We start from the raw sequence: 23,938 nt of genomic DNA on the forward strand, positions 1-23,938 counted from the left end.
CTGGGAAAAATTTCGTAATTGGTGTCTTGCAGGGGATATACATCCACTCTATCCCTCTTTGCCCCAAGTAGCGGAGTTTTTTTCTTATTTGATCAACGAAAAAAAGTTGAAACCGGGGACAGTAGAAAACTATAAATCGGCGATCAACTCTGTACTCAAACTAAGCCTAGACAAAAACATTTCGGATGACCCGACAATCTCCGATCTGTTCAAGGGCTTTATTACACAGGCGGGCCCCATTGAGAGGTACAAAGCACCTGCATGGAGCTTGTCAGTAGTCCTTGAAGCGCTACGACAATTCCCATACGAACCGAAGGAATTGGCGTCACTACAGGACTGGACGAAAAAGACTGTTTTTCTACTAGCACTCGCTTCAGGGAGGCGAGTTAGCGAAATACACGCTCTGTCATTTGAAGACAATTTTACGGTGTTTTATCCCGATAAAGCGATTTTAATGACATCAGTAAAATTCAGAGGAAAAAATCAGAAACTGCACGAGACGGCGACTCCGATCGTTATCCCGGCACTGAGCAATATTTCCAATGAAAAACAAGACAGAATTCTTTGTCTGGTACGTGCGCTAGCTTATTATAAGAAACGTACTTCCGGGGTCAGAAGGGGTCAAAGGTCGATGTTCGTTTGTTACCAAAAAGGTAAACAAAGCTCAGCGGCGTCGAAATTCACGTTAGCGAGATGGGTAAAAGAGACGGTTTACCACGCTTATAGTGATAAGTATTTGAGCACAGAGGCAGGCAAAGTCACTGCCAAGATGCATGACTTAAGAGGCATAGGTAATACACTGGCATTTGCTAGCGGAGCTTCTTTAGCCCAGGTGCTAGCAGCCGGGTCCTGGAAAACTAGCAACACTTTTCTCTCTTATTACCTGAAAGACCTAGCGGCCGAGTCACAGGGCCTACACTCGTTAGGCTACCTAGTGACAGGCCAAGTTGTAACGAAACAATAGGGCATGTAACTTTCCGCAACTGCAAGAATTATTCAGTTAGCGGGAGTTATACAGTTGGGGGGATGGAATTTTTTCAATTCCATAATCAGGTGGGGTAGTATTTATCTGCCAAGAGATATTCTCTGGTAATCTGTCCCATTTGTTTATGAAATTAAAATTTCATTAACCAAAGGGGTTAGTATGCAATACTCTGTAATAAACTTTTAAAACTAGCGCCGAAGGCGCATATTAGTTTTTATGTTTATATAAGAGATTGCATACTTACCTTCCCACCCAAAACCACCCCAGATAAATAGCTACGAATCAATATCGTGGTCAAAAAGATCTGGAAGTATGCAAATCAGATGACAGGGGAAGGACGCCCCCTACGGGAGCTATCCACTGTTATTTTGATTTTATTTAACCAGTATTATATGATAATTGGCAATTATCCCATTTGTTTATGAAATTAAAATTTCATTAACCAAAGGTAAGTATGCAATCTCTTATATAAACATAAAAACTAATATGCGCCTTCGGCGCTAGTTTTAAAAGTTTGGGTCTAGTGGTACATGTACCTTGGGGCTTTTTGACCATCTTCCTATATAATATTGCAAGGTGATATTTCAGGTGTCAACCAGATCTGATTGAACACAAGCACCTGTAAACCATAACAAAGGTTCTCCCAAAGTCACATCCATCATCGAATAAATCTTGGCTTCAAAATAAACCGCCTGAAATGCACTGGAATTCGAAAACAAATTCCACTTCCAGGCCTTAAAAAGTTTTGAATTTTACATTTGGCCTTTTTTAAAAAACAAATCCTGGAAAAGTATGAAATTTAATAATCCTGTCATTTTAATTGTGGGAAAGTTGATTTCTTCTCCATTACCGTATTGTGTGAAATGTACAGTTGATTTCAACACTGAGAATGTGGTTTTCCAATGTGTGCTTGGATTGTAATAATTCAATGGGAGAAAGTTTACACTGATTCATGTGAAACTTGAATGAGCATTCATTTTGTTCCTTCACAACTAAAATACCGGGTAACCTGGAATCTCATTGATATGGAGTCTGAAATGACATGGAATTTTATTCCTTCTGAGGTATGTAACCCTGGTCTGATCCCACTCCCACTACCCCATGGGTGATGTGTTACATATAGACACAAGTTACACTAATTCTATGCTAAGACACAAGTCTGATAATCTCTAATCCAATGTAAAAAACATGCAAGACATGATGAATTATGTAATAGAAGTGTGTTGGTAATTAATCTTTCACCTTGTGCCTGTGTTGTGTAGAACATTACTGCCTTTCTGGTTAAAGTTGTTGCCTATGGCGTGTGTAAAGATAATCATTAATAGTGTGGTGTCTGTAGCATTTAGTTTTATTGCGTTGTCCATATGTATGGCGTCATGCTTAGTGCTGCCCTGCTTGTGATCGATAGACCTTATTTTATTACTCAATCCCAGAAATGTTCTGAATTGTAAAGAATACCAAACCATGTCTGAAGATCTAGAAGAATTAAACAAGTACTGTAAACATCTTAATTATTCACTGCTTTTTAATTTCGCTATTTTCGCTGATATGTAAAATCAGCTAAATTGAATCCATGGGAACATGTCACTGTGAAATAACTATTATTCATTATTCCCCTGCCAAGTTTGTGAAATTGCTCAAACCATCAACATAGTGATATGTCAGTGAAAATAAATGGTTTTACAGTATTACCTCAGCCAAGCAATGAAATACTTGTACCCCGGTATAGCAAAACCTACAAGTGAAAGAAACGATTAAGTCAAGTTGTTACTGGTACTTTGCATCGTCCACTTTTCCAATCCAAACAAATTACACCAATTAGATTTTTCTTGGGTTTACCCTTGCTGCATTCATTGTAATGTCTTGTTCGATATGGGTCCCATACAACATATTGTATATACATGTAGGTGTAAATAATATTGATTCTTTAAACAAAATCTGAGCTGTAATGCTATAATTTGATTTCAGTATTGTTGTATACTACGTATATATTTATATTTCATATTGAAGCCATTTGTTGGGACAGGGCTTAATTTTGTTGGCCCATGCACAAACAAAAGGTGTAAATTCTTGCACACTAGAGGGCTGATTACAATATCATACAAGATTTCCCGGCAAAATTCCAATGGCATTTGAATGGGATTAACTGTTATCCCGAAATTTTGGACAAATTAGAAGAAAAAAACTCTAAACATCTTTGAACCATGTGGGTTTTGTTGACTACTGAGCAAATAATTTCTCACAAAAACTTACTGTTTTTGAAATGTGTATGTTATCAGAATCACGAAATTTATTGGGGGACCTAACAAATATTATATTAAAATATGACATGAAATTGTAATAACAGCATAACCTTTGATGCAGCAGTTCACTCTCATCTAATTCAAAAACTATTGCAAAGATACCCTTCAAAGAGTCAAACATGCTCTTCACAATTCCCCTCCCCCCCAAAAAAATTTATTTTGGCCTTGAAATTAGGTGCCCTCAGAATAAGTTCAAGCTTTGAAGCCCTTCAGTAAATATGCTTATCAGTTTAAAATAGTGATGATTGTACAGTTTTCCTTCCCAGTCTCATTATCTCTACTTTCTCATTGATATCACTTTCTTCTTTTTAAGATTAATGGCGCTGTAGAGTATAAATCAGTGAATGTGATACCATGCAACTAATTAGAAATCATTTACCATTTAAGGTTGTGTTAGATAAACACAAATGCTGAATGACATAAGTAAACCTTAAAAGTATAATAATATAAGGTTATTACGAGGATACCTCAAAGTATGCATGTAGACAGTACAGCGGGTCGATGCGACAGTGTACTGTCTGAGTGCATAGTTTGAGGTATCTTCGTAATAACCTTATTATTATACATCTTTTCCTTTCAAGGATACATCATGGGAATGCCGAAATTCAAAAAGTTTAGAACAGAATCAGTGAAATTCTTTGTGTGGAGTCCGGTCAAACCCTGGTGGCAGCCATGTTTTTATTATTAGATGACGCTTACGCGCATAATCATTCCATATTTAGAATTCGCATTTCCTAATATGATAGGATGAAAATACCCCGTAAAATACTGCAAAATTACGGCACGCTGTAACTTATGGTGACAGGTGTATAATAATAATATTTATTAATTCTTAATATCTCTCGGAGAACAAAACAAATGGTCATACATGTACACCACATAAAAAATACAAAACACTTGTAATACCCTCAACTCATTCAAGACAGTCACTGTCCGGTATTAAGACTGGCCTTAATAAACTGAGCTATGGGAAGTGACATACATTTGTTGCTCATAATGAAAATGAATTTGTCATTCTCACTACTGATTCTAAAATTATTTACTAGTACATGTATATAAATTGATGATTTGTTAAATAAATGCAGTCTATGTGTCCTGTGATATGACCAAGATCTGATTGAAAGTGGAAGATTCGCAAGGCTTGCCCTTGTTTTTAAAATAGTATCTAACTCTTTCCTGCCATTGTCTACTTCTCCCTTGATCTATGTAATAACCATAGTTAATGGTAGAGAAAGGACTCTTTGAAGAGCAAAAACATGCTAAATTGAATGTTCGATGGGTCAGAGGAATGTTCTTCAGTGATGATTGTTCTGATCTGTGGTCAGTTACTGTACTGTAGTTGCTCTAATAGTAGCGTAAAATCTGTGTTAGAAGCCACATCCCTAATAGAAGTTGCACCCATTCTTTGTGAATAATTGAGTACCAAAAATTCATCATTTCTCATATGTGTAGATGCTCTAATAGAAGCCGCACCCCCTCTATATAACATTGTGCCATTTTAATGGAAGCCATGGTTTCTAATACAGATTTTACAGTAGTACATGCACTTATAGATGTAGACAAGATGTATCCATTTTCAAAGTTTATTTTAATGATTCAACATCCAATTAATACAAATTGTGGGTTTTCGTACACTTGCGAGAGCTGCACTTTTAATAGTGCAAATACAGTATTCTAAATGACGTTACCAATTTTAACATTGCAGCTGTGATTGACATTGCTTTCAACCTTGGCATCTACGTCATTTCTATGTCATGAAAATGCTTTGTTGCTAGAGGAATTAAAGGGGAACTGCTCAATCCCATGGATTGCACCAAAGAATCGTGGGACAGTATTGTTTGTGTTGTTTACAATGTTAATCTATCTTTTGTTATCCATTATTTTAATCCAGAAAGTAAATTTGTTATGAGATAAGGCTCAACTGGAAGGTGCCCCTTTAACTTGTGTATAACGTGTATTTGTGTGTGTGTGTGTGTTTATATATATATATATATATAAATATAAACTTATTGGTAATGTGTACTGTATTTTCCACAAGTCAAGAAAATAACTATGCTAATTTCTTTTATCAGTATCAATTTATGGCAAATCTGTTTCCATGGATATAATAAATTTATTTATTACTCTGAATTTGTCAGTATTCTTTAAATAACTAGTGGAGAAAAAAAAATGATTAAAAAATCAATCACCCCAAATTAATTGTGGCTTGTGATTGAAGATAAAGTATGTAGCATGAAGACCTGATACCTTACCTCAATGCTCATATTTCGCTAGACTACTGAATAATCACAAACTTGAGTCATTTTTAGCAAGTTATGTGAGACAACTATTCTATGTATTATTAGACTTGGTGTATTATCTACAATAGACAAGGCTTGCTGCCTTGGGGATTGGTATTACTTAGTAAGACTACTTAAGTTTGTGGTTTTTCAATTGAGTTGGATTACATCATATTTTTTTGTCTGTTGACTGAAGTAGCAAGCTGTATTTATTTACGCATTGACCACTAGAAACTCTGAAGGGGGCAAGTTTTTTTTTAGTGCTGTGGTCTACTCAGAAAACATTTAAAAACAAATTTGCAGGGGAAATTTAAGAGAAAACAAAACAAAATACAGCAACGTTTTAAGAAAAAAAAATATTAGCCTAGAACATTGCACCATCTTTTAGTCGTCTTATTTGCTGTTGTATCGACTAGTTTGAGTATTCTCTTGAACCGTGGCTTCACAGTTTCCAGGATTGCACCAGAGTGTCACAGAACATGTAATTTAAATGGTTTGCCCATCATTTGCTATATGTATAACAAAAGTTATGTATCAAAGGTGTTAATCTCCTGTGAAAGGCCAACACCAATTTACACTTTATTTTCTAGTTTCTAGTTGAATAAAGTAATGGGTGTATACAAATAGTGTATTATTTATTCATGACTTAGCATACTGATTGTTGATGTCTTGTTCACAAATTTCAAATCTTGTTGATGGGCATTAACTTTCCATTGAATGGAAACTGCGTCTTCACATGAAAATAGTGGCTTGTCATTTCAGTAAATAATTAATGCTTCAATCTAGAGTAGCAAGTAAACCTTGATTTGGCTAATATAGTGGCAACAATATCTTTGTAAGAAAGATCCTATTGATGATTCCCAGGATGAAATTCACACACACCATGAAAATCTATACTCAAAGAGTGAGTTACATCACGATCCCCTAAACATTGCCTGGACCAATTCGAACAAGAATAGGCAATGAATTTTAGGATTAACACCTTTGTCTTCCCCCACGCTAACAAAAAAATCTTTTGTCTTCTACTGACTTCCAGTCCAGTGACATCTTTACTTGTGTCATGGTTTATTGTTTATATTGAACCTCAGGTCTTTTCAAGTTTGGTTGTGTGAACAGCTCCCAATAAGCTCAGGTCAAGTCATTTTTTTGTTATATTTAGCAAAAATGCATAGTTACTAAAAATAGCCCAATTAGTTTTTTAAAAATAGTGGTGTTCCACAGTAATGAACTTGTACTGTATTTGTTACTTGCAGTGCATGCACTTATGACTTATAAAAATCAGTAAGCATGTATGTGTGGTATAAAACCAATCAGCAGAGAGTAGTGTTCTACAGTAAAACTGAGTAATGAACGTGGTACTGTATTTGCTGATTAAATTTCACTAGAGCCAAATTTCGTGAGTTGGGGGCAAACTACAAAACAGTGATAATTAATTTTGGATTAGTAATTAGTCAACTGTGACTTTCAAAGTTTATTCTCACAAATGCTTATCTAATTATCATTTTGAGAAAATTAAAAGCAGTGAAAAATTTAAGCTATTTTCACCTGTATTTTATTTCTCTAGTTTTTCTGCTAAAAACAAAGTAATTAAAAATAAGTTCTCAATTTCTGGAAGTACATCTAAAAGGCTTGAAATGAAGCTACTGGTCTGGAAGACTCTCTGCATAATGATGTTGGAATAATACAGTTACTGATAATTTTTTAATTTCCAAAGCTCAGCATTATATGTATTGTATAGCTACTAACACCATATGGTACATTTATAAGCTGATTTGGAATTTCAACTGCTTTGCAAGTGCAGAATTGTTAATCAGCTTGTTGGTATGGCATGGAAAGCACCCTAGTACTATAGATATTGTAATACCCTGCATACTGTATCCAGATAGTGGCTTTTTTCCAACATACTAAGTACTCAAGTGCCCTTCAATAATTAAATACGACTACTAAGATATCAAGCTGGTAATCTGGCACGTGAAACTGCCATTGTGTACTGTCTGTGATGTGGCAGTGAGCATTTCACAGAACTGTTAAAATATACTGTGTTAAGAGTCCCTGTGGATGTGAACCAATTAACACTAAGCTAGGGAGTTTGTTGCAGGTATTTTGTTCCATCTATCAGGTCTCATTGTCTTTTTTTCTTCTCTCATTATGTAATCAGAGTTGCCTGTACAGTGCTACCAACATGCAGTCTTGAGTTCCCACTCTGTCTCATCGCTCTCGCCATTGGATATATATTATACAGAGATTTTCTACACTGCCAGTTTCCCTCAACGTGGGCTTGACTTATCTATGGCGGACTGTGACAAGTTTTCAGAGGCAACTGTAAGTTTGTATGCCATGCTTGAGTGTTTTCTTTCATGTGTGTTTTGTAATGCTGATTGAAGTCATTAAGGGTCAAACTAGTGTGTTATTGTAGTGCAGTAGCTGGGTTGAGAGTGGAGCAAACATTGTACCAGTGTACAAACTATGACACGAATTTCCTACTTTATTTCAATCAACATAATTCTCTTGGGTGTGATTAAAGTCACTGGTAATTAAAATTAATGATCACTCCAGCATAAATCTGTGATTACCCACAACCGTGTACAGCAGTCCCTGGCATACAGTTAAAAGCTAATGTTATGCAGGGAAAAAAAAGGGATGCACATTTCAAAATTGATTGGTAACATATTGTTGTTTAAATTTCCCTTGTCGACTATCTTAGGTATCTTCCTATTATATGGATGTGCTATATTTTGATGAACTGATCTAATACATTGGGTACTCTAAAATAAGTAAAATCAATTTTCTGCTATATTTAATTTCCATGTGGAATTGCGTATAGATCTGTATATAGTTTGATAGCAGTATGACATCACTGTATACAGTATCTGATTTTGATCATTATAAATCCACTATGTAGTTTCTTTATTTGAGGGCAAGCACATCTGTTGCATTTAAATTTAATTAGGGGTTGGTGCCAACATATTTGATATGGTCATGAAAAAAAAAATATCTCGAGTAATATGAAAATTAATCCATATTAATTTCATATTTGATGTATATTTTTATCAACCTTAGAGCATGTAAAGACGCATCTCGAATCTACCTCTTTTAAACATGAATCTGTTTATCTGATGAAGAGTTGTGCATGTCCCTGATGAAAACAAATCATTCAATTGAAACAGTGGGTTTTCCCTTTTATACATCAGCCTTGTTCTCATGATTTTATTGGATTCGGTATGACGTTTGTAATTAAAAAATTAATTTAAATTTTACTGACTGTTGGGAAAAACATGTGCAGACAAATTAAGTTAATTATAAATACTTTATCTCAGGAGTTCAGAGTGTATCTTTTTGATTCACTGTGTCACACATGTACATTTTTAAACTGGGTAAACATAAACCATACTGATAAGGCACATAAAAAAAATAATTGTGTTTCTGCTCACCTCGCATCTGTTAAAAACATGCACATCATGGCTTTAATTTTTAGTTTTTTTTTTGGTCAGAATTTTAGAAAGATAAAAAAAATAAAACGTTTTCATAAAATATGTCTACTACCGTATTTCAGAAACAATAAAATAAAATTCTGATTGTGTTGATTTTGAAAAAGAGGCTGACCTGAAACATTTTTATTTTTTGTTGTTGCCTAAGCCTGTGATACTACATATTGTGTGTTTTGTGACCAAAATGTTCAGGATCCATTTCCCTCCTTGCACATTGATCTATTATTTAAATTTACATTAAATTTGTTTTTTATTGTGACCAGTTGTAATAGAGGTTCAAAAACAGTGTTTTACATCTATCATTGCTATTGTTCTTGACCATTGAATCCTGTTTTGTCCTAAATTAGTACCTTGTCAGCAATGGCAGTTTGACCTTTTCATTTTTGTCTTATAAAAACCAGGGAAGAAACATCATATTCTTCATGGTATGTTGAGGTAAAGCATCAATTTGTTCATGATTTATGAGGAGGGGTTCCTTATTGTCACATTACCTCTAATAAGTCTTTATCTCCAAATTTTTTCTCCTTAAATTTGAATAAATTTGTTCACATTTTCTGTAATTTACACTAAATTCAATCTTAATTTCGGACCAAACAGATAAATATTGCTTCTCATTTCTTGTGACACAAAAGTAGAATATAAATCAAACTATTTTGTGGCGCTTGCTGAAGTTGCCTGTCGATTTTTTTTTTTTTAAAATGGTCAAACTCATTCTGTTCTTTCAGATTTAAACAAAATTAATGTAACATCAAAAGTTGTGTATTAATCGTAATGTTATAGGCATGCCTATTCTGAAGATAAAAAAATATATATTTAAATATCAATAGCTAAACTCAGCGTAATGAGTAACTTAGTTCAGAACATCACAGTGCTTTTATTATTAAATTTAATTATCACAACTGATGAGTCTGCTTGTGATTGTAAGGCTTGAAGTACATAAATGCTTGAAAGGCAATTGTCTTGGTGCACTTAAAGAAATGCTACAGTATTCCTGTGGGCAGTGATTGTCATGACATGCATGATATGGGTCTTATTCTCTAAGACAGATCGGAACGGAAACGAGACAAAAACAAAAGATTTTTCAAGTTAGCGCGGGGGAAATAACGTTGCTAAGTATTATCGTCAGGGAAAGCTATTGTTTAAGCTAGTCTGTGATTGGTTGCTGGCAATGTTTAGGGGATTTTGACCAGTTTGTGACGTAGGCTTGTCTTAGAGAATACCACGTATACAGCAGACAGTCACCACCCTCTAAGGCACAGACAGACAGACAGATACATGTATTCTCTATTTTACTGTGCTTCTATACACTTTACCACCAGTTCTCTTTTCATCACAAATTCACAAAATAGTCCCATTTATAGTCTGCTCTTTCCTTCAGAGGATTAGAACAAAAATGGAAACATTTTTGAGTAAAAACTGAAAATTGACTCAAATTTTGTCTGCTGGCTCTAAAATTATTAAAAAAAACTTAAGAAAAATTTGGGCAAGAAAGTCTGGTGGTGAAAAGGTTAAAGGGAAAGCAAGCAATCCCGGGGACAACACCAGAAGTCATGGGAAACCTTTTCTTTATGCTTATATAACATAAACAGCACTGTATTTTTATTGAAATTTTAATTCAGTATCACTATAGTGGCGTTCACGTTAGAGATCTCTGCACGTGCCGAGACTCGGGACCGAGTCGGCACGTGCCGAAAATTGTGTGTGAACGGTCGGGACCGAGTCGGCACGTGCCGAAAAGAACTCAATCTCGGTCCCGATGGATGCTTGGAACCGAAACTAGGCACGTGCCGAGATTTGCTGCCTGAACGCTCGGCACGAGCCGAAATCACGCCCTTGGTGGTAAATTTAAGAAAAACATAAGTTGATTGATACTAGCATGAAATTACGATGACAGGAAATTCGGATATACTAGTAGATGGTCGGATGCTGTAGTAATGAATGCAAACCGTCATCAGTGACGCATATTTATGTGCTGCTACAACCTCTATTTTCTTGCACATTTTACATTGACGTGAAAAAAATAATTATGTTTCAAATCTTCTTTGCCGTTCATGTGCACGATGGCTCGTAATAAGCACCATTGCAACAAATGGATATAAGCCCAGTCGGTCCTAAGTGGGTCCTGAATAACGTGAACACAACTGCTGTAATCCCTCTGCAAACACAACTGATTAAAAATTTCGGCACGTGCCGAGATCCCGTAACGTGAACGTAGTATATGTATATACTCAACTGGAGGTGTGTTCCTTCAAGGCACTTATCAAATTCGACCTTGAATCTGAGTTTTTCTCAAAGATTAAGGACTGAGATTGTTAATACCTGCAGCAGTTAAGTTATTTAGTTGATTGTACTTGTATGAGTAAATTTGTGGTTCACTGTGCTCTAATTTCTAGACTAATCAAAATTATTGATTTTCTGTGATTTCCGGATATATGGAGAATGCAGGATGTACTTGTGTCACAGGAAAGCCCTTTTGGCTGGCATCATGATTTGACTAGTACATAGAGAGAAGTACACCATGTGTATGATGTTTGAAGTCAGTAGGTCACCATACAGGGAAGGGACACTGTGTATGAATAGGGCATTATGTATACAGTTTCAGTGTTCTGTAAAGGGGTTTAATTTTTCACTGGGTTTTAATTTTGCTTATTTCACTGACTGGAAAATGTGCTAAATTAAAACCCAGTGAATATGTAAAATTTAGCATAGATCACATAATCTAAATGATAAAACTATGAATCAGTGAAATTTAAACCCAGTGAAAATTAGTCATTTTACAGTATAGGAGGAAGTGTGTTGTCCATGGCTTGAATAGAAAAGTATTACTATTTACACAGTAATCCTTCACTTGTTGATTTGCATTGCAATCTTGGGAATCCCTTCTGTATTCTCTTTGCTTACTAAATTTGAGTTTTCTAATATTTAAATCTATAGAGCATACTTGATGAGAAATTGATTTGTAATAAAATAAGCGCCTTAACAAACAAAATAATCTGCAGCGAGTTAGTCTGTTTGTGGGTTGGACACTCTGAATATCGTTAGTGAAAAAGAAATTGATACATTATCCTGTTTTCATGTTGTGTGTTGTTGCACGTAATATCTGGATCCCTGCGTGCATAAGTGTAGTTTATACAACTTCCTGTTTGATAGGTAACTACATGTTAATGGTTTCACTAAATTAAATTAATATTTCTCTGTTCATAATTGGTACTTGGATCTCTGATTTTTAGCTCCGCTGTCGACTTTGTCGAGCGGAGCTTATCATACGAGTGATTGTTCGTCGTCGTCGTTCGTGTCAATGTTTTACTTTTTCGACTTCTTCTTGAAAACTACAAGCCTGAATGCTTTGATACTTGGTGTATATGTACCTTGGGTAGATCTCTCTCAGATTTGTTCATTTCATGATGATATCTTCAATTCTCTAATTTTGGTGAATATTTTTGTCATTTTTAGTAAAAAGTGATATTTTCGACTTCTTATTGAAAACCGCAAGTCCAATTGCTTTGATATTACATATATAGGTACTACATGTGGACCTCTCTCAGATTTGTTCATTTTGTAATGATATCTTTAATTTTCTAATTTCGGTGAATATTTTTGTAATTTTTGGTAAAAAGTGATATTTTCGACTTCTTGTTGAAAACCGCAAGTCCAATTGCTTTGATATATTATACATATAGGTACTACATGTGGACCTCTCTCAGATTTGTTCATTTTCTAATGATATCTTCTGTTCTTTAATTGCCATGTGCATTGCTAACAGCGGAGCTATCTCAGCCGACAGGCTGCTTGTTATTTTTCAAATAGGTGTTGTAGTTGCTTCATTTAAAAGGAGATAGAACCACACATAATCCCTCAATTCTAATTATTAAAAATTGTTTTTTACTGTAGATTTGCTTGATAAATGCATGCACTGCTGTTAAATATAATTGCAATTGTTTAAAGATTATGATGCATATTTAAAAACTAAATTAAAATATTTCTTTGAACATGTATACACTATGATAATTTATTAAAAATTTTATTAAATTTGATAACGAAAATTGGTAGGAATTTTTAAAAGGAATGATGTTATTTAATACTAACAACTTGTGAATTCTTGAGACGTGTTTAAAATATGGCGAAGCTCTATTTACTATAACTTCACTTGCGGTTTCCTTACCCCACTTGTATGGTTTGGTTGTATAAACACAGCAACAGTTAATCTGTTCAGTTACCACATAGCACCAATTACTAATATTAAATCAGGGCAAATGCTAGAGCCTTCCCTCAGAAAATTTGCTATTTTCATCGCAAATTCAGTCTTCTCTCAGATAATTGATTGAGCTTTGTGATTTCTTCTAGTTTGAGAAGAAGGTGGCCATTACCATCATTGTACCAGATGCAATAAGCTCAGTATTAACTCTATTAAAAGCACCTGCCATAAATTGCATTTCTTGTATGCTAGGTGGTAAAAATGTAACGCAAGTTTGCCATAGACACCTGTCATGTAATAAGACGTTGTAGTACTGAAACCATCTTTGCTCTGTTACGAGTGCACTTTCAAAAGAAACTCACTAAAACCAAAATTGCCTTTTGTGTATTCAACTGAAAAAAATAAAAATATATGCATCATTATTATACAAGTGCATGTACTAATGTTAGGGCAAATATGGTATTTAATTTCATGAGATAAATTTTGGAATCCCGTAAAATAGCAATGAATATTTTAATGGTGTAAGGAAATCCATGTGAATTTTATGAATTTTTAATTAACCTTGTGAATACTATATCCAATTGCACACATTTTCTGTCAACGTAATCGAACAACATAATCTAATATAAACCCCTAACAGTGAATACCCTGGACATTGTTGTAGATATAGTAATGACGAGCGTTTTTTCTTGTTTTCCCCTATGACATTTATTGACAAGACTTATTGCTGGTTACCAGATTCCCCAATTCGATTTAAGTTTTACATGCGTATAACTAAAGTTTAGTCTAAGTGTAATTTACCAGCCTGGCTCGTAGCCAGCTTCACTTTTTGAAAACTTCTCTAAAGTGAGTGTTCATTAATTTCAACTTATTTTGTAGTATTTCCTGATATTACTGGTAGTAATAATGAGAATTAAAGCCGCAAGCGGCATCACCGGGGCCCAAGCTGACAAGATTCTGTTTCATAATTAATGAGATCACATGTTAGACAATCAGGTAGCTTGAATTATCAATAACATGACGTCAAAATGAAGTTGGTACCATGTATTTTCCTGGTTTGGTTATCAAAATATGGTTTTCAGGACATATAATAAGCCATGTTCTTATGCACAATAATGAGATTACATAATCATATATAGCCATTTCTAATGTCAGTTACATCTTTCATTCAATGTCTTCATAATGACACTAGTTACATGTCCAACTCCGCGACAGTGTTTTAGATATGACTGCTATGCATATTAATGAGTTCACATGACCATATATGGTCATTTGTTATTTTAATCAAATCTCTTGTTCACTTTTGTCATAATAACACAGGATTCATCTTCCTAACTGCAACAGTGTTTAAGATATAATGGTTATGCATATTAATGAGTTCACATGACCATATATGGTCATCTGTTGTTTTAATCAAATCTCTTGCACACTGTTGTCATAATAACACAGGATTCATCTTCCTAACTGCGACAGTGTTTTAGATATGACTGCTATGCATATTAATGAGTTCACATGACCATATATGGTCATTTGTTATTTTAATCAAATCTCTTGTTCACTGTTGTCATAATGACACAGGATTCATCTTCCTAACTGCAACAGTGTTTGAGATATAACGATTACGCATATTAATGAGCTCACATGACCATGTATGGTCATCTGTTATTTTAATCAAATCTTTTGTTCAATGTTGTCATAATAACACAGGATTCCACTTCCTAACTGCAACAGTGTTTGAGATATGACAGTTATGCATATTAATGAGCTCACATGACCATATATGGTCATTTGTTATTTTAATCGAATCTCTTGTTCAACGTTGTCATAATAACACAGGACTCATCATCCTAACTATAACAGTGCTTGAGTTATAACAGTTATGCATATTAATGAGGTTAGAAGCCCCCACCCCATGGGTGCCCAGCCACGTGGCCTAGCAGTGTGCTATTGGGGCAAAATGATGCATCTGATGACACAAATGCACATAGAAAATTTGAAAGAAATCAGACTAATACAAAACATGTAGTTGCATAATTTCTATTTTCACAAAATCCAAGATGGCGGCCAAACCACGTGACTGATCAAAATAATATTATTTTTCTTATATGGAGCTAAGGCCAGGCATGGTAAATATAAAAACATCTAGTAGATTGGTTGAATCACCTCTGAGAAACAAATGCCCAAATTTTTGGTCAATTTTGCTTAAAATCCAAGATGGCGGCCAAACCATGTGACTGATCTGAAATCTTTCTTAGGTTTCTGAAAGGGTTTGATATACAGATGCCATGAAGCAAAATTGAAATTAATCCCTCAAGTGTTGCCAGAGTAAAAAACTACTTCCTGTTTAGAAGAAATCCAAAATGGTGGCCAAACCACGTGACCAATCACAATAATTTTTTCAAACATAAATGGGATTCATATATAGAAGATAAATACTACATATGAGAGCATTCTGCTTGGTGGTTCTGAAGAAGAAGATTTTTAAGCGTTTTTTGCCGTTTTTAGGAAAAACAAAATGGCGGGAAAAGTCACATGACCGTTAAAGTTTTTATTGCTGATATCTATTACACATGAGTTGTACTATATGCCATAAAAAAATCTAGACGCCTAGACCCTAAGAAAGTGGTCAAACAGCCACTTCCGGTTTTATTTCAATCCAATATGGCTGCCAAACTAATCGACCAATCAAAATTCTGAAAGCATGTTGCACTAGTTCACATTAGGGACTATAAGTATAGAGCATTTTCAGACTATTCAGTTCAGCAGTTTTCTCAAACGGCTTGACGAAAAAAGTTACGGAAGAAAGAAAGAAAGAAGAAAAAACCGGACAATAAGAATAGGGGCCTCGCCCTTCGGGCTTGGGCCCCTAAATATTTTGGTGGGTTAGTACATGTAACTGAGAAACAATTCAAACATCTGGTACCCAATAGTTTTCATAGCATGATTCCTTAGCTACCTTCATACCAGCTGAAAGAGAGTACAGTGTCAACTCATGCTCGGCCTGTATATGGATTCACCTTATTGGCTCTTATACCCCACCCCATTCAGGCATGATTTTTCTATGCTACATGTACTAATGAGGTGTGAATACTCGCCTCCTGTGGTATAATCACCTTATCATTTGGCATGTACATAACAATGATTACTTTTAAGGCAATTTATTTTTTGATATCAGTCTCAGTGGGTGTCTTAGATATATATTAAATTAAATAACTATATCTATTTCACACCTATTCAAGGTACTGTCATAGATGATTGTATTTCTTTGGTATATGTTTTGAATAAATGATGGTATTACATGCAGTATGGTTTTTGTCCCCTTTCAGACAGTCTGAAACTGGAATTTATGTGTCTGTGTCTGCACCTACATGTATATCATGGGCCTGCCTGGACCAATGACATTCAACTTGTTTCTCGTATCTCACCCTGCACCCGCACCCATCTTGAGTATGCCTGGGCTAATCACATTCAACCTGCTTCTCATATCCCACCTGCCCATCTTGGTTATGCCTTGACCAATCACATTTACCCTGCTTCTCATATCCCACCTGCCCATGTTGATTATGCCTGGACCAATCACATTCACCCTGCTTCTCATATCCCACCTGCCCATCTTGATTATGCCTGGACCAATCACATTCACCCTGCTTCTCATTTCTCACCTGTCCATCTTGGTTATGCCTTGACCAATCACATTTACCCTGCTTCTCATATCCCACCTGCGCATCTTAGTTATGTCTCGACCAATCACATTCACCCTGCTTCTCATTTCCCACCTGTCCATCTTAGTTATGTCTCGACCAATCACATTCAACCTGCTTCTCATAGCCACCAGCCCATCTTCATTATGCCTGGACCAATCACATTCACCCTGCTTCTCATTTCCCACCTGTCCATCTTGATTATGCCTGGACCAATCACATTCACCCTGCTTCTCATTTCCCACCTGTCCATCTTGATTATGCCTGGACCAATCACATTCACCCTGCTTCTCATTTCTCACCTGTCCATCTTGGTTATGCCTTGACCAATCACATTTACCCTGCTTCTCATATCCCACCTGCGCATCTTAGTTATGTCTCGACCAATCACATTCACCCTGCTTCTCATTTCCCACCTGTCCATCTTAGTTATGTCTCGACCAATCACATTCAACCTGCTTCTCATTTCCCACCTGCCCATCTTAGTTATGTCTGGACCAATCACATTCAACCTGCTTCTCATAGCCACCAGCCCATCTTCATTATGCCTGGACCAATCACATTCACCCTGCTTCTCATATCCCACCTGCCCATCTTGATTATGCCTGGACCAATCACATTCACCCTGCTTCTCATTTCCCACCTGTCCATCTTGGTTATGCCTTGACCAATCACATTTACCCTGCTTCTCATATCCCACCTGCGCATCTTAGTTATGTCTCGTCCAATCACATTCACCCTGCTTCTCATTTCCCACCTGTCCATCTTAGTTATGTCTCGACCAATCACATTCAACCTGCTTCTCATTTCCCACCTGCCCATCTTAGTTATGTCTGGACCAATCACATTCAACCTGCTTCTCATAGCCACCAGCCCATCTTCATTATGCCTGGACCAATCACATTCACCCTGCTTCTCATATCCCACCTGCCCATCTTGATTATGCCTGGACCAATCACATTCACCCTGCTTCTCATTTCCCACCTGTCCATCTTGGTTATGCCTTGACCAATCACATTTACCCTGCTTCTCATATCCCACCTGCGCATCTTAGTTATGTCTCGACCAATCACATTCAACCTGCTTCTCATATCCCACCTGCCCATCTTAGTTATGTCTGGACCAATCACATTCAACCTGCTTCTCGTATCCCAACTGCCCATCTTGGGTATGCCTGGACCAATCACATTCACCCTGCTTCTCATATCCCACCTGTGCCCATCTTAGTTATGTCTGGACCAATCACATTCAACCTGCTTCTCGTATTCCACCTGCCCATCTTAGTTATGTCTGGACCAATCACATTCACCCTGCTTCTCATATCCCACCTGTGCCCATCTTAGTTATGTCTGGACCAATCACATTCAACCTGCTTCTCGTATTCCACCTGCCCAACTTGGGTATAGCCTGGATCACTTGATTCTTGTATCCCACACGCATCTATATTTTGAGTATGCCTGAACTAATCTCACATTCAAACATGATTTACATCATGTCACTCATATGTGGTTTGGATGTTTTGACTTTGATAAATTGCTACTTCAAGGATTTACCAGAAAAGTGTGCAAATGGCCTGTCCCTGTAAGTTACTTGTTTGCATTTTTTATGAATAGGAAGATATCCTTGCTTACTTCCGCTTCCTGTCAACCATTCTAAGTGTCCTAATTTGATTCAATAATTGGCCAGAAGTTTAATTGACATACATGAGGTCTTGCTTTTTAAAAATGGTTTGAAATCTGAAAAATGATCTTCTGAACACAGTAATGCGAATGATTAGGGGAGCTGTGCTATTAAAATCTCTACAAAATGGGTGGAATTAGGAAAGTGATGATTAGCGATTTGAGTCTTCATTTGGGCGAGTGATAGTTAATGATCACTCGTCTTAGAAAGTAAAGTCTGCACTGCATGTACATGCTTGAATGGCATCTAAATTGTACATCAACCACGGGCTTATCAGTTACATTGCTTTACTGTAAAAAGGTTAATTATTCACTGGGTTTTAATTTTGCTCATTTCGCTGACTGGATAAATGCGCAAAATTAAAACCCAGTGAATATGTAGAATTTAGCACATTATCTAAATGATAAAACTGTGAATTTAAAACCCACTGAATATGCCTGAAATGGTAAATCAGGTAAATTTAAACCCAGTGAGAATGATCATTTTACAGTATCTTATAAATTCTTGTTTACCTACATGTATATCTTTAGTGTCCAAATAAAACGCATAAAGATTATTTCCACTTTAATTTTATATAGGTACATTTACAAAACGCATTCAAGATTGAAATTGTTCATTTACTGTAATTTGTTATATATATATGTAACCACTGATAATTACGTGATAAACCTGTCTGGGTAGAATGACTGTATGACGAATTTGATCAATATCTATAGGCTGTCTGGCTTTTATCCCTGTACTAGATAGCATCTTACAAAGAAGATTTTTTTTTTTTTTTTGAGTGTATAAAATGATGCAAGATATTCTGCTTTTGCTTGATAGAATGATGATAGTCACCTACTTGAGCGTCCGTCTTGATTTCTTCTTGCCTGACAGTGTTAATTTACTCAAGAGGAGCATATCAAATATAGGCACGTGTGAGCCAAATAAATAGTATTTTGATGTTTTTATTTTTGTTTTTGCATTTTGCACACTGCACTTTTGAAAATGGCTGGAGAGTAACAAATACATGTAGCTGTTCTAAAAGCGTTCTTGCAAGTCATGTGAGTGATTTCAGTGTGTTGAAAAATAATTTTGCATAACCTAAGGGAATTTTAGTTTTAGCTCTCCTGGGCCGAATTTAGCGCAAGCTAATTATGAGCAAGCAAGCAATCACTCACCTTAAAATAACAAATCTGATTAATGCAAATTTGCACGAGTTTCTAATAAAACTAATATACACTGTGTATTAGTTCTATTACACTTTGTTCTGTTTGGTATCAGACTAAATTGTCTTATTTTGATTAATGTAACGCATTGAAAAGCCACATTGCTAAGCGCCAGGTGTTCCGGATCTCTTATGGACTCGAATAGCTGTCAATGTGTTGACATAGAAACTTAAGTCACAGTTTATTATTATTCCTTTCTCATGACTACCAGATATTTATATAGCTGTTCTATCTACATGTATCGTGCTGTATTTATTAACCACTAATTTCAAGTCAAAACCATGGTTGGTTATGATTAATAAGTGACTAACCTTATTAATCAGACAGGGTCTGGGTAGTTGTCAGTATAGCCCCAAGGAATCTGCATGTTGGCAATATAAGTACACAGAACCCAGCAAGCTAATAACATTGCTGATTTATTATTTGAGCTAGTAAATAGACTACTTTAAATTAGGTAATTGATCCAAAGATGATAATCACAACTCAAAAACTTAGAAAGTAGTATGAATGCCAATTTGTTCATTTTCTATCACATATAAATGTTTTGCTTTGCTGTCTCAGTTGCAATTGTGTGTGGTCTGCATTTCTTCGATTTAATAATTATGAATGATTAACTTTGCAAATTTGCTTTCAAATTTAAGTATTAAATAATAGCTCACAGGACTGTCAGCTTTTCATGTATACACTGTATTATTCAACTGTACATTGAAAGTCATCATCCCAATTACAAACGGTAATATCATTTATTTTCACGGGTATTGTAGAAAACTTTATTTTTACTTGGAAATTATTTTTGCTGAAGGAATAATTTATTGAAAATACAATCCAGTGAATATACTTTCCCTATATTTTACATTCAACTCGTCAAACATCAGTGAAAATAAATACCCAAAGTCTTTTCAGCGAAAATTAATTCCAGCTAAAATAAAGTATTTTACAGTATGTAATTTCACTATATGCATATGTTGAGTATATTTGCCAGTGAAACGATGAATTTTATTGTTACTTGAACATGGATTTAATTTAGCTAATTTTATTTATTAGTGAAAGTAGCAAAGTGAAAACCTAGTGAATAATTAATGTACATGCAGTAGGAATGCCGCAAGCAAGTGGGCAATATGTATCCCTTTTTTTTCAATTGAGTGTGCAACCAACTGCAGGAGTCTTCTCGCAATTTCCTCTGCTCAGACAGGCCAACCATTGTACCACATATCAAGTCTAAAATGTTAATTTTGTAATCGCAAGTCATAGCAAATCATTAACTGTTACGCAGCAGCTCAGCAACGACTAATGTATCTGCCTTGTCACTGGAAAATCAGTTTTCTGCTTGGGGAGACATAATGAAGTAAATCCATTCTACAGGTTTCTTACACCTACGGTAACGTTGGTAACCATGCTTTCCTTAAAATGTCTTGCCAGATTATCCGAATGAATTAGAATCAACTTTCTGTTGAGGTGATCTGCTGTTGGTTTGATTTGTAACACTATCCCATGCAGAAAACACTGTCACTGTTATTATATTTTAATGAGTCTGAAAACAGTTTATATTCATAGTCGCTGTTTGGCTCAAGATTGATCTGTGTTAGGTAGGCATAAAGCCAAAAAAAAAAAAAACTATAATTCTGATAACATGCATTTCAAAAAATTGTAGGAATTTTCTTTTTTAAACGTGGTAATAAAATGCATATTATAATAACTGCTATATGTTGAGAAAGTGAGTGCAAACAAAAGGTTCTGAATACATGTGCCTATGAAAAGGCCCCCCACCCCACCCTTTGAATTGGTCAACCCTTAATAAGTTTCAAGAAAAAAAAATTGTGGTCACACTGTTTACAACAAATATTCTTTGGTTTGGTGAGCAAAATATTGCTGACTTGTGAAATTTTGATCACCTCTTACCCAACCTGCCTAATTTATGGGTAGTATTACTGATTTATTGACTTGTGCCAAGAAGTTCTATTTGTCCACAAAGCAGAAAGTCAACAAATGTACTTAGGGCTACTGTGCTTCATTGTGAGCCAGTTGTGGTTCATTCTAAACTTCTTTCCCCTCAATGGCAGCACTCAGCACATTTATGTATCCGTCTGCAGAGCTGTGGTGTAAAATTAAACATTCCCAGTGCAAAGTTTTCCAAAAGTGTGGATAAGACCAGTAAGGTCAGCATCATTATTGCATTGTCACATGTAAGGTATACGGATAGTATTGCAGTAATTACTACTAACATTCCACTTGTCTGTGTTAAATCCAAATTTATCCATGTCCTTCAGTGGTATAGTTTTACATTATTACTTCTTATTTTAACCTCCACTGGCTTGCTACATGGGGTCATCACAGCAGCTAATACCATAGAGCAAAAAAATAACATCTGTGGGAAATGCAGATAATATCTCAATATTTTTGATGTATAGGATTGTGCAGCCATACAATTAGCATAAAACTGCTTTAAATTCAGTGGGGAAAATTTCAAGAAATGCATAAAAGGTTCCACAGTAAAAATTGGAAATACTTTTTATTAAAATTTATCATAAGATTAAAAAAATATTAAGTGGTTCTATAAAATATACCAAATATCTGTTTTAGCTATTAAAGTTGACAAAATGTGTGAAAAAACTGCCGATTATGTTACTCCTGACAAATTTATATATTTTATCATGATGAAATATTACATACATGTAGTCCCATGTGTATGGTATAGCCTTTAAACTAAGCAGTGGATCAACTGGAACATGATTTCTTCTTTCAACTGAAGTTGCCTGGTTTAGACACACCTGGTGATTAAAAAGATAAAGATCTCATAATCTTGTGCACACTAGCGATTATGTCATATCCAAAATTAAATACTGAACAAATATACATTTGAGGATTTAAAATTCAATAGAAAGACATTTCAAGAGTGTGCACAAGACGGACAGTATGGATATCATGCCAATGGGTTGCTAGACTTTAATAGGCCTTTTATACAGAAATAATTGGCATTTTGAAAATTGTAATTTCATCAGAACCCGGACCAGGTAGTAAGTGTTATGGCTTGTATACTGTAAAGGGGGTAATTATTCACTGGATTTTAATTTAGCTTATTTCGCTGACTGGAAAAATGCGCTAAATTAAAACACAGTGAATATGTAAAATTTAGCATAGAACACATTATCTAAATGACGAAATCGTGAATTTAAAACCCACTGAATATGCCTGAAATGGTAAATCAGTGAAATTTAAACCCAGTGAAAATTAGTCATTTTTACAGTACCTAATTTTCAAACTAAATTATTGCCTCCAAACCACAGAGAAGACTGAAGCTTTGAATTACGAATCAATTGCTCTGCATCTCCCTGTATTAGCATGGAACTAAAACAAGTGTTTTTAGTTTCCATGGTATTAGCTGTTAATTCAAAATTGATTAGCTTGCAGTAAAACCCTGCTAGATAAATCTAAAGCTTGGGTGTTCTGTTATTATATATTTGAAATCTAATTACCTGGTCCCTTGTACTTTAATACATATTACAAGACTGGTGCATGGAAGGTACTAACGGAAGGAGCCACGATGCCTATCAAGTGGCCACTTAAGCCTCTTAATTGGCTTATTAGTCCCCGTTCGAACGAAGTCCGAAAACGGGGACTTATAATTCGGTCTCCGTCCGTCCGTGTGTCTGTGCGTCCGTGCATCCGTCCGTCCGGAGTCATATCTCAGAATCCCTTGGACCGATTCCGTTCATTCTTTGCATGTGCCTAGTACTTTATGTGGGACATATGCACATGCAGTGGTTTAGCGATTCGATTTAAAATGGCCGACTGGCAGCCATCTTGTTTTTTGAAAATGTTGTATTTTGGACATGCTTTGCCAGTTTTCATTCAAACTTGGTACATAGATTATACATGTTAGGATACATGTCCATGATGATTTATTTCACAATTGGATCAAAGATGGCCGACTGGCAGCCATCTTGTTTTTTGAAAATGTCGTATTTTGGACATGCTTTGTCAGTTGTCATTCAAACTTGGTACATAGATTATACATGTTAGGATACATGTCCATGACGATTTATTTCGCAATTGGATCAAAGATGGTCGACTGGCAGGCATCTTGTTTTTGTTTTTTTAT

The 23,938-nt window shown here is 35.6% G+C and overlaps 1 protein-coding gene across 16 annotated transcripts in view; it reads left to right on the forward strand.

Annotated features, from left to right (window-relative positions):
• The window catches only part of LOC100371114 (CUGBP Elav-like family member 1), a 161,463-nt gene that overhangs the window by 73,031 nt on the left and 64,494 nt on the right, over positions 1–23,938 (forward strand). For all 16 annotated transcript variants that reach the window (XM_085506416.1, XM_085506418.1, XM_085506423.1 and 13 more), the window contains exon 3: positions 7,726–7,889. In XM_085506416.1, the coding sequence (XP_085362542.1) occupies positions 7,857–7,889 (33 nt within the window). In that variant the 5' untranslated portion in view covers positions 7,726–7,856. The remainder of the gene's footprint in view (positions 1–7,725; positions 7,890–23,938) is intronic.

This window comes from Saccoglossus kowalevskii, chromosome 12, assembly GCF_978046115.1.
Source record: "Saccoglossus kowalevskii chromosome 12, keSacKowa6.1, whole genome shotgun sequence".
Lineage (NCBI taxonomy): Eukaryota > Metazoa > Hemichordata > Enteropneusta > Harrimaniidae > Saccoglossus > Saccoglossus kowalevskii.